Source organism: Sparus aurata, unplaced genomic scaffold (genome assembly GCF_900880675.1).
Source record: "Sparus aurata unplaced genomic scaffold, fSpaAur1.1, whole genome shotgun sequence".
In the NCBI taxonomy this organism is placed as follows: Eukaryota; Metazoa; Chordata; class Actinopteri; order Spariformes; family Sparidae; genus Sparus; species Sparus aurata.
Window position 1 is genome coordinate 30207 of NW_022045184.1, and position 11340 is coordinate 41546.

Consider the following 11340-nt stretch of genomic DNA (forward strand, 5'->3'; position numbering starts at 1 on the left):
AGCATTGTAGACGTATGTAGACTATGATGACTGAGCAGTCGCAGATTAATGTTCAGGAAGTAAAGGGTAGAAGGGAAAGTCCTCCCACATCCTGTTGAGGCCCAACCCATCATCTAACGAGTCTCTTCCTGTCCGTGACAGAGAGATTCAGAAGCAGGAAGAACTACAGATAACCCACAGCATGTTAAGTTTGGATCGATAGAATTCATACTCCGGTGGACGTCTTACTTCAACATTGTAAGTTAAGTTTACTACATTTCTCTTAACACTCACCTTCAAATTATATTGTGATTATATGTTTTGCTAGAAAAATCTGTATCAAAGCGAAATCTTAAGCTTGGCCAACTTTGGCCCGTTGGCCACACATCGAGCAGCCCTGCTCTACAAGAATGACACCATTGGTGTTTAGATTGGCTCCATATAAATCTCACTGTCACTATGCTAGTTTATCTGCCACCAGGCACCACATTTCCTGGAAGAATGGAGGCTGACTAACAGTCATCTGGCAGCCTAGTACAATCGCTATCTGCTTTTCAAACTCCATTATGGATGAAATGAATGAATAAACTCACATTTTGTCCAGAGTTGTCATTAGATAAAACTCTGAGGAAAACAGAAAGCAAGTCAGCTGTCTTTGCAACAGCAAAGCCAACAATAATCCCACAAATCTGTTTCCACTTTATTGTGAAAAGGCTGAAACATTTTAATGTCTTTCAACTCCTTGTTTTGTTTTTATAAGAGCAACTTTACAGATGTGGTCCAGTCTCAGTGCTCACATCTACTTTGATCCCAGCTTGATGATGTTGTTCAGCATTTCCTTTTTTTGAAAAACAACTGCCCATCATACTTTACTACCAACATACACACAATACTACTTCATACACTATAACCACAAGAACTGGTCTGCATTACGATTAGAGTAACATAATATATCTTTGTATAATGATATTCCATGCTTCAGTATAAGACAGCTGATCCCATTTCAAGTCAGCAGGCTATACATCCACATTGTGTGTTTGGCCATCAGAGTGTCACAGCAGGAGGAGGAGCTTCACACTCCAGCAGAATCAAACAACTTTGAACCTTTGTCAGAGTAACTTCTGTCTCTTCCTGTTATCAGCTTCTGTGTTTTCTATAAAGCTCAGGCAAGGGAGGAGTTTAGATGTCAGGGAAATAAAACTAAATGATTCCAAATATGATTCCAAATAGTGTACGTATGCTATTTCTCCCATTCGTATACATTTAAATGATAACAGATTGTGATGAAATAGGGTCAGTGTAGGGTCAAAAAGGGATGAGCGAAACTATAAAAATGATTCAATTTTCATTTTCTATTTCATATAACAAAAAATAAAATCACTAGAAAACAGAAACGGAAAAAAGGCCTGTTTATTCATATACTGAGACCGGATGTTGTCATTTACTGGACGGTGCTGTGTAGAAGAAACAGTAGGCTAGTAGGCTACGGCAGGGCAATCTACCGTGACACATGGACATGGAACTGCGGTCAAGCCAGCCGTCACCCCGATCTCCGTGGTCAAATCAGCCGCACTTACATTTCTAGTGTACAAGTATTCTCAGCATTATGGTAAATGCGGACTTTCGGTTTTCAAAATAAAGGTATAAAGAACAGACAGCTATGATTCCAACCTACATCTAATAAAATATGTTACATTAAAGTGTTTCATGACCCCATGATGAATAAAAAACACTTAATATCAGGTAGCTATCTTTACTGCACCAGTGAGAAAAATGCCAAAATAAAAGTCACATATTCATGCCTCCAGTTTGCATATTTGACCATATTTGAGGTGCTGTAAAAACACTTTGCTCAATAATTCCTGGCTATGGATGGTATACTTGTAAGACTACACGCATACTTGATATCAAGCATTTTTACTGCACCAATGTGGTTAAATTCAACAATAAAAGTCCAATATTTAGACCTGAAGATTCCATATTTTCATATATTTGAGCTACTGTAAAAATACTTTGCTCAATATTTCCCTGCTATGGATGGTATATTTGACATCTACACATATAAGACTACAAGCATACTTAAAATCAAGCATTTTGATTGCTCCAATGTAGATAAATTAAACAAAAGTCCCATATTTATACCTGCAGATTCCATATTTTCATATATTTGACGTACTGTAAAAACTCTTTGCTCAATAATTCCTGGCTATGGATTGTATATTTGACTTTTACACATTTAAGACTACAACATTACTTGATATCAAGGAGAAATTCAAAAATAAAAGTCGCATATTTATGCCTGGAGATTGCATATTTGACCATATTTGAGCTACTGTAAGAACACTTGTGTAAAAGTCAGATATATCACCCATAGCCAGGAACTATTGAGCAAAGTGTTTTTACAGTACGTCAAATATATGAAAATATGGAATCTGCAGGTATAAATATGGGACTTTTTTGTTGAATTTATCCACATTGGTCCAGTAAAATTGCTTGATATTAAGTGTGCTTGTAGTCTTATTGTGTAGAAGTTAAGTATACCATCCATAGCCAGGAAAATTATTGAGCAAAGTGTTTTTACAGTAGCTCAAATATATGAAAATATGCCACTGGAGGTAACAAATTGTTATGCTCGATGTGGACACTAGGTGTTCTCTTAGCCTGTTCTCTCTTGTCCCCCTTCCCTGCTCATTTGGTTTTCACCCACCTTTCTGATTGCCAGTCTCCTCCCTGATCTGGTTCACCTGGTGGTTAGTGGGTGGCAGCATGTATTTCATAGGTCCTGTGTTTCTTGTGTTAGTTGACAGTTCGTCTTCTGTCTCCGTGCAGAACGTCCAGCTCTGTTATACATCGTTCCCTAAGTGTTTCCTGGTGTTCGACTTCGCCTGTGTCCGTACGACTTCGCCTTTGCCTTCTCCCTGTCGGATTTATCTGCCTTCGCTGATCGACCTCCTGTGTACCGACCTCCCTGCCTGCCTGATCCCCGTCTGGTTCGTCTGCCTTCGCTGAATGATCACCCGTGTACCGACTCCCTTGCCTGCCTGCTCCCTGTCTGGTGTGTTTGCCTCGCTGACTGATCTCTTTGTGTAACGAACCGAACTTTCCCAAGTAAAGAACATTGCCCTGCCCAATCCCGGGTCTTGTCGTGCTATTGAGTCCGAACTATTGTTGTGGTTACCTGGTCGTGACACAAATGGGAAATTTTATTATGGAATTTCTCCACATTGGTGCAGTAAAAATGCTTGATATCAAGTATAGTGGTAGTCTTAGATGTGTAGATGTCAAATATACCATCAGTAGCCAGAAATATTGAGCAATGTGTTTTAACAGCACCTCAAATATGGTCAAATATGCAAACTGGAGGCAAAAATATGGGACTTTTATTTTGGCATGTCTCTACACTGGTGCAGTAAAGATACTTGATATTGAGTGTTTTTTTCTTCATCATGGGCTCATGAAACACTTTAATGTAACATATTTTATTTTAAATGTAGGTTCGAATTATAGCTTACTGTTCTTAATACCTTTATTTTGAAAACCGAAAGTAAATACGCTGTTTCTTCACATTTACCATAATGCTAAGAATACTTGTACACTAGAAATTTAAGTGCGGCTGATTTGACCACGGAGATCGAGGTGACGGCTGGCTTGACCGCAGTTCCATGTCCATGTGTCACGGTAGATTGCCCTGCCGTAGCCAACTAGCCTACTGTTTCTTCTACACAGCACCGTCCAGTAAATGACAACATCCGGTCTCAGAATATGAATAAACAGGCCTCTTTTCCGTTTCTGTTTTCTAGTGATTTTATTTTTTGTTATATGAAATAGAAAATGAAAATCGAATCATTTTTATAATTTCGCTCATCCCTTTTTGACCATGAAAAAGAAAAACGCCTTGTATTTCAAGTTTAATTTTTATATTCTAAAACGAAAATCAAATAACCACTCGTTTTTTGTTTTTTAATACCCGTTTCTGAAAGGAAAATCGAATGACCAAAAGATATTGTTCTTTATGTAAGAATGATAGTATTACAAAGCAAACAGTAATACAATGTAATCATCTGTATTGTCAAAGCCCAAACCCTAATTAAAATATGTTTTAGTTTCCATAAAGGGCCTATTTTAATCTTTCTCATAGGATGATGTTGTATCCGTGTCATTACTACAAATATCTTTGTGCTTTACCACCATATATCTGAATGGTTTCAGCTCTAGTGTCATTTAAGCCAAATATTAACTGTTACTGCAAAGAGAGGTTCAATTACCTGCCCAATTCTTTAACCCAGAATAATGCCCGATGGTATTCTTAAGGCTGGATACAATCTTTGTAGATTGTATGTAGACCTTGTTGACTGAACAGTCACAAATCAATGTTAAGGAAATAAAAGAGTAAAAGGGGTAAGTCCTCCCACATCCTGTCGAGGCCCAACGAGGGCTGGGCGATATGGACCAATAGTCATATCCCAATATATTTAGGCTGAATATCGATATACGATATATATCCCAATATTTTTATTGCAAAGTGAGAGCAAATGTTCAAAGTCAAAGCCAAATATGACATGTGGGTGGGAATTTCGTCATTTTAGGGCAAGGCCATTTGGCCTTCACTTTTTTTTTTTTTCAGGGGCACCAAGGCCACATGACAGGGCACAAAAGACCACAAAGTAAAATGTGTTGATTTACCTTTTAGACTGATACCATAACATCCTAATTTATAATAAGACATGGATTATGTATTAAAACATTTTTTAAATACCAATATCAAGTTGATGTTACATTAGAAAACAGTTTTTTTTTAAGTAGGGTTAGGGTGAGGTGAGTTTTGTGACACTATACTGAACATAAGTGTTATTGAATATTTCTCCCAATAGAAATTCCCCAAAATTATGGCAAAGCACGTTTTTTTCCAGAACAAATTTGTTTTAGAATAACCAGCAGGAGACCACTGACATGTGGAATGATTTTGGTGACACTACACTCTGAATAATAGTGAAGCTATTTAATATTTTTTGTGGCATCTCTTTTCGGTGTTGCACTTTGTAGATGTCCCTGCGCCCTCATCTCACAGATGCTGACCATAGAGACCAGAGTTAATGTCCAGCCGCTCGTTTTGATGAAAACATGGTTGTAGCTCGTTGTCAACCTTACTATGGTAGGAAAGAGCTTTGTTTGTGCGTTAACAAGGTTTCAGTTATGAGTTATTGATCCTGGAAGTTCGAATCTGTGAATATATTTCCACCTTTACCGGACTAAATCCTACCACATAAGTCAGTTACGCTTCATGTCAAAACCGATTGAGCTGGCTTGCGCACGTGTGCTGTAAGTTTCGTTCTTGTGTTTTGAGACGCTGCTGCTGTTTGGGAGGCTTTCACGTGAGATCATCGTGATGATGAGACTCCACCTGCGCGAACCGCGGACTCACTGAAGTTACTGTGAGTGACTACTGTGCACTCGGGTGGCTGTAATTCAAGGCAAGCTCGCTACGCTGACCGGGCCAGGGGCACAGAGGCCACTGTGGCCGTACGATGATATTTTTTTTTCACGGGGCATCAAGGCCAAAGTGCGGGGCAACAATAGTTTGTTGAAGAGTGCAGGAGTGTCTGTTCCAGCCCCTACCCTCTCTGTGCATGAAAGAGCAGGCGCGCGGGGAGCAGTGCAGAGAGCTCCGGGTCAGCGGCTTGCCAGGAGCAAGGACCACAGCGCAAATTTGAACTATATCGATATATGTCATAGGGCCTAATTCCATATCACATTTAAGAATATATCGATATATGTTTTTTATCGATATATCACCCAACCAATCATCAGACTGGTATTTTCCTGTCTCGTGACAGAGAGAGTCAGAGGCAGAAAGAACTACAGATAACGCACAGCATGTTAAGTTTTGATCGACATAATTCATACTACCGTGGACAGCTTACTTCAACATTGTAAATTCATTTTCCTACAGTTCTCTTAACATTCCCCTTCACATTCTATTGTGAAATAATCAGCATTCTCACCTTAAAGAAGCACAGTCATTTAGACCTACTCTCCTTCAGTTTCCACTCTTGTGGTTATTTGATGTCATCAGAATGAAAGTTTACATGAAAACACAATATTTCACCCTGTACCTACGACCACCAAAGTCTATTAATGGAAATTCCACAGCTCTGCTTATTCAAAGTTTAATTCCAGTTGCAGACCTGAAGTTTGAATTCTAAATGTCAGTGAGGGAAAGGTGTGGCACTCTGTGTAACAAACACGTAGTTAATGCTGTCAGCAATTCTAGAAGTTAGGACAAGTGTAGTAGTTAGATGAGTTTTCATGTTGTAGAAATGATTTTGTATTACTTCTGGTACTTATATATAATTACAGGGAATGACTTCTGATGGATTTGCACCCAACATAAAGATATTCTTTTTAAATATAATTTATTATGAATATGATATGATTCATTGATCATGTAACATTAATATTCTAACCTTTTCTTTTTCAGTTACACTGAAGAAAAGAAATGAATATCGTCACACAGCTCCAACTGCCAGCACCCCCAACAGAAACACATCGTATAATACAGTGTGTAATTGACAGTAACCTCAAGAGGTTAAAACAGTTATTAAAGGAGAACAACATTAATGACATTTACTCATGCACAAAGTGTAAAGACAGCATAACCCCACTTACTGCTGCTGTTGTAACTCACAACAGGAATATTTTTACTTTCCTTTTGCAGCAGGGTGCAAACCCAAACAATGCTTCAGCACTACGCTTCACACCTCTGCATTATGTTTCACTAGTCAAAGCACCACTTGATTTTGCAGAAAAACTGCTTGAGGCAAGAGCTAAGCCAAATGTATGTAATCTACAATTTCACACACCACTGCACACTGCTGCCATCTACGACAGAGAGGATGTTGTGAAAGTGCTCATGTCTGCTGGTGCAGTGGTGACACACATATCTGCCATTGATCCTCAACATGTGACTCACAATGAAAAACTAAGTCAGATGATTCACAACTTTGCATCAAAAGGAGATAAATTATGCTCTGAAATCAGATATTTCCTGGATATGGCAATTGCTGTGCAAAGTAAAACACCTGAACAGGTGTTCAAAACTTTTGGCAGTCACATGCTGTTGGAGGATCCTCGGACCCATCTAACCATGATCGAAGGTCTGTTTACTGTAACTGGGCGAGATGTTGAAAAATACCACCAGGGAAGCATCAAATGGCTGAAGGAAACTGGAAATCTGAACACCTACATTGAAGGAACAGTCAGACGCTTTCCAAACATTCCCAAGGAATCTGTACATCACTCAATTATTACTTTATATGCAGTTCTGTGTACTCTGGAGGAAATACCAAATGAACAAGCACAAGCTTTAATCCGCCAACTACTGGACCAGCTTTGTTTAAAAGAGAGACATGATATATGTGGAGCTGTTTTGCAAATATTGTATTTGATAACACAGAAAACAAAAGGCACAGATGGCTGGGAGCTAAAATTTATCACGAAATTGTGCACAACAGTTGCTCCTTTTGTAAAGGACCATCACTCCTCAGAGATCAGAGTCTGCACATATGGTGTATTTGCAAACTTAGTTTCAGTTGAACATGTGGGTGACATCTTTAAATCAGTGGGGATAACTGCAGTGCCTGAGGACATACTGCTGTCTGCAGAAATGACCAACGGTGACAAGCTGAAAGAAGTTCTCAGACGACTGAACAATTATTTCAGCAAACCAAACGTGGAATGTGAGGACTGTACAGCCTCACCTGGGCCGGGGAAAAAGAAGAACAAGAAGAAAAAGAAAAAGAAGAAGAATGAAAAGTCCGACAAGGAAGAAGACCCAAATGACAAGTGTTTGAGTGATGCAACTGATCTAATATCAATTCCTGTTGTGGAGTCAACTTCAAATGTTCAGCCACTCCACTCCAACACCACTGTGTCATCAGATACACACACATGGCTACAAATCAGCAAGAGGTGGAGAGAAAAATTAGAGAAGCTGGTTAGCACTGATAGAAGCAGAATAACCAGAGTTGGGAGCATGAAGTATGTGAATGATGAAGAGTTCCGCATAGCAGAGGGCAGTGACGGTACTGACGTCTTCTTGGGGCTGAGAGATGATGGCACTGAGGTTGCTATTAAGAGAATGAAAAAAAGCAACTATCAAGTTCTGAGGAATGAAGAAGGATTTCTACGACTTCCAGAACTTGATCATCCATCTATTGTACGATACGTTGACTTTGCAGAGGACGAGTACTTTGGATATCTTGGTCTTCAGCTTTGTGAATACACCCTGGAAGAATGCATCAAAAACAATGATGGTGGTCTGCTGAAAGAGAAACTTGTCTATCAGGTTCTGGAGAGTTTACAAGTGCTTCACTGTCAAAATCCTCCAATTCTCCACCGTGATCTCAAACCACAGAATGTTTTGATTGGTAAGGAAAAGTCATTACTTCATTACAAAATGTACTAAAGTAATGAAATTAAATTAGAAATTCAAAATAGCAAGTGTTCAAAATGTATAATTTGTATATCTTATCTGTGATTTGTCCTGTAGATGTTAAGAGGAGGGCAAGATTAGCAGATTTTGGCATCAGTAGACGGTTACTCAAAGGCCAAACAACTTATTGCACAGGCAGTGCAGGAACAAGATGCTGGAAGGCCAGGGAGACTTTAACAGGAGAAGCTGACATACGATACAAGTCAAACACTGATGTACAGGTCAGTTTCACTGCAACACAAACTACACCGATGTGTGACTCAAAAATACTTCTTTCATTGCTCAAATGATCTGTTTTAAGGTGGCAGGGATGCTGATTCATTACATCCTCTCTGGAGGACACCATCCTATCGGTGACATACCATGTGAAATTGAGTACAACATCCATAAAGGTTTGTACACGTTAGACCATGTTGAAGATGTGGTGGCAAAGGACCTCATCGAGTTGATGATCGGCAAAGAACCAAAGAGCAGACCTACAGTGGAAGAATGCTTGAGTCATCCCTTCTTCTGGAAACCTGAGAGGTAGCATCAGTTTCATTGTCACCTTTTATTTCTGTGTATAGCAGCTCGCACTGTGTTAACAAGAGTTGATGCCCACGAGTGGCTCAGTGAGGCTGCTCTTAAAGACACAGTGGAGCTTTCATCTCAATGCTAACATCAGCATGCTAACATGTTTAAAATGACGGTGCTAACATGCTGATGCTAGCAAGGTATATTGTTTACAATGGTCTCCATCTTCCTCCCAATTTCCACTGGATACGTCTCCGCGGAGCTGATAGGCTTTACTTAGTCAATGTGTCACCCCCACCAGGTCCGCTGCGCTGCGAATCAGCTCCATCCCAGCTCCGGCCGCCCTCCGGCACAGATACGCTGGACTTCTATTTCTGGCGGATGCCGAAGCACGGCGCAGCAATTCTGCTGAATTTAGCACGGTTAGGACTGGAAGTCAAGCACCGAAATGACAAACAACATCCGGTTACTTTTCAAAATAAAACACTCTGTGTTGACACCAGCACAAATCTAAAAAAAGAGACAAACACAAGCTCTTCTGCTAATCCTTCGGTCGGGAACACTTGTGTTGTTGTGTTTATAACACAGACCTATAACTGCGGTCGTGAGTGATTATGTGATTATTGCAGGAACTCCTCAGCCTTGTGACGCCAGCTGTCTACCGTACTGTGCTGTGGCGTACTCAAACCGCAACCGGTGGAGATTGCCGGAAGGCAGACAGCGGAGCAAAACCGGATCGGAGCTGCAATGCAGCGGACCCGTATCCAGTGGAAATTGGGGGTTAGTCTTGCATGATAGCATGCTAATACTGTAGATGATAATTTGTACCAAACACAACCAGACCTAAACTTGGTTGATGTGAATTAGTTCTGTATGTGTTTGGTCAGAAACCAAACTACTGGACAAATTGGAAATTGGACATCAAGATGACACTAAAGAACATTTCAGGGGTCATTAGAATCATTCAGATCCATTTTGGGAGCCATGAATGGATGTACACAGTATCTGTGAATCAAATTGATGGACCAACAGACCAACACTATCGTCTACAGAGTCCAACATGGCTAGTAAAACTGCACATGTCTCTTTTTCCATTTCACTAAACAAGCAGCAACACATTTTATTTTTCAGGAGACTTGAATACTTGAAAAGGATCGGAAACATCAAGGAGGTGGAAAAGTGGAAAGATGCTGACCAGGAATTAATTTCTTCATTGGAGAAATGTGTCGGGGATGGATCCTTCAAACAGTGGAAAACTGAGGTGACAACTGTACAACAACTGGAACTTCTCTATTCCTTTAATTCCACTTAATGACTAGTTGTTTTTGGTGTTGCAGTTGGCAGAGTTGGTGAAGAAGATGGATCCCAAAAACAAATACGATGACAGCACACTGGCATTCCTGCGCTTCATACGAAACCTCCACGAGCACTAGTAAGTCAAACTGAGTTACAGATGATGAAGGGCCTTAAAGGTGTTATTGATAACATTCAGTCATAAATGTGTCATTCCATCTCCCCACTTCCACTGCCTTTATGTTACAATGCTGCTGTTGTTTGAATCATCTGCCCCCTCAAGTGGTTGCTGGTGTTGGTGTCTGTTGCTAAAGTCAATGTTAACATAAACTTTACCTGATTCCTGGAATGAGTTCATCCTTTCTCTCTTACTGACCTCCATTACACAGATCTCCACAGCCTCATCAGCTTTTGACAGCTCCTTTATTGTTTATCTAATTGTCGTGCAATTAATTTTATATCCATTTACAGTCCCGAGGACGCGGCCAACGTTGATCTGATGTCGATGTTTCCAGATCTCTTCGGGTGTGTTTACCTGTTAGCCAACAGCAGAGGGTGGAATTTAAGGTCGCCTGTGAAGGAAATGTTTGGAACAATGTTCTCCAGAGTTGTAAAGCCATCCACAGAGGAGGATCATGTTGGCAGGCCAGTTCAAGAATCTCAACTTCTGTCTGGGGCAATTCCAAAGTGACAATACTTTGATTGAGCAGGGTCTTTACTGTCCTGCTTAAGTCCTGCCACAACTGAGTTGATTTGATTGAACTGCATTAATGCAACAAGACCTGATGCTGGGTTAGGGCTGGGTATTACCAGGTACCTCATGATACGATACTATCACGATATTTTGCCCATGATAACGATAATATCACAATACAGCGATTCTGCGATAATCGATATATTGCAAGAAATTTCATCCACGATACATCACGATATCTGTGTCACTGAAGATATTCAGAATTTATTGACTGCACTGAATCCATTCCACAGGAATTACAAAACATTGTCAATCAATTTCACATGAATGACAGCCAAGTAAACAAAGAGTATATTGCACAGTGACTCTC

General features: G+C 40.1%; 1 protein-coding gene across 3 annotated transcripts; it reads left to right on the forward strand.

The window, feature by feature from the left end:
• The first annotated feature begins 119 nt into the window (after window positions 1-119).
• On the forward strand, window positions 120-10998 carry LOC115578152 (uncharacterized). 3 transcript variants are annotated; one of them, XM_030411002.1, is made up of 7 exons: window positions 120-237; window positions 6458-8405; window positions 8528-8691; window positions 8772-8995; window positions 10115-10244; window positions 10321-10415; window positions 10748-10998. In XM_030411002.1, exons 2-7 carry the CDS (start codon window positions 6476-6478, stop codon window positions 10965-10967), a joined length of 2763 nt encoding a protein of 920 aa, XP_030266862.1. In that variant the 5' UTR covers window positions 120-237; window positions 6458-6475; the 3' UTR covers window positions 10968-10998. The 3 variants fall into 3 exon arrangements, 2 of the variants coding, with proteins under 2 accessions (XP_030266862.1, XP_030266861.1); XM_030411001.1 differs by lacking the exon at window positions 120-237 and adding an exon at window positions 2821-3034; XR_003983389.1 differs by lacking the exons at window positions 120-237; window positions 10321-10415; window positions 10748-10998 and adding exons at window positions 2821-3034; window positions 9613-9763 and having other exon boundaries at window positions 10115-10241.
• The last annotated feature ends 342 nt before the right edge of the window (window positions 10999-11340 follow it).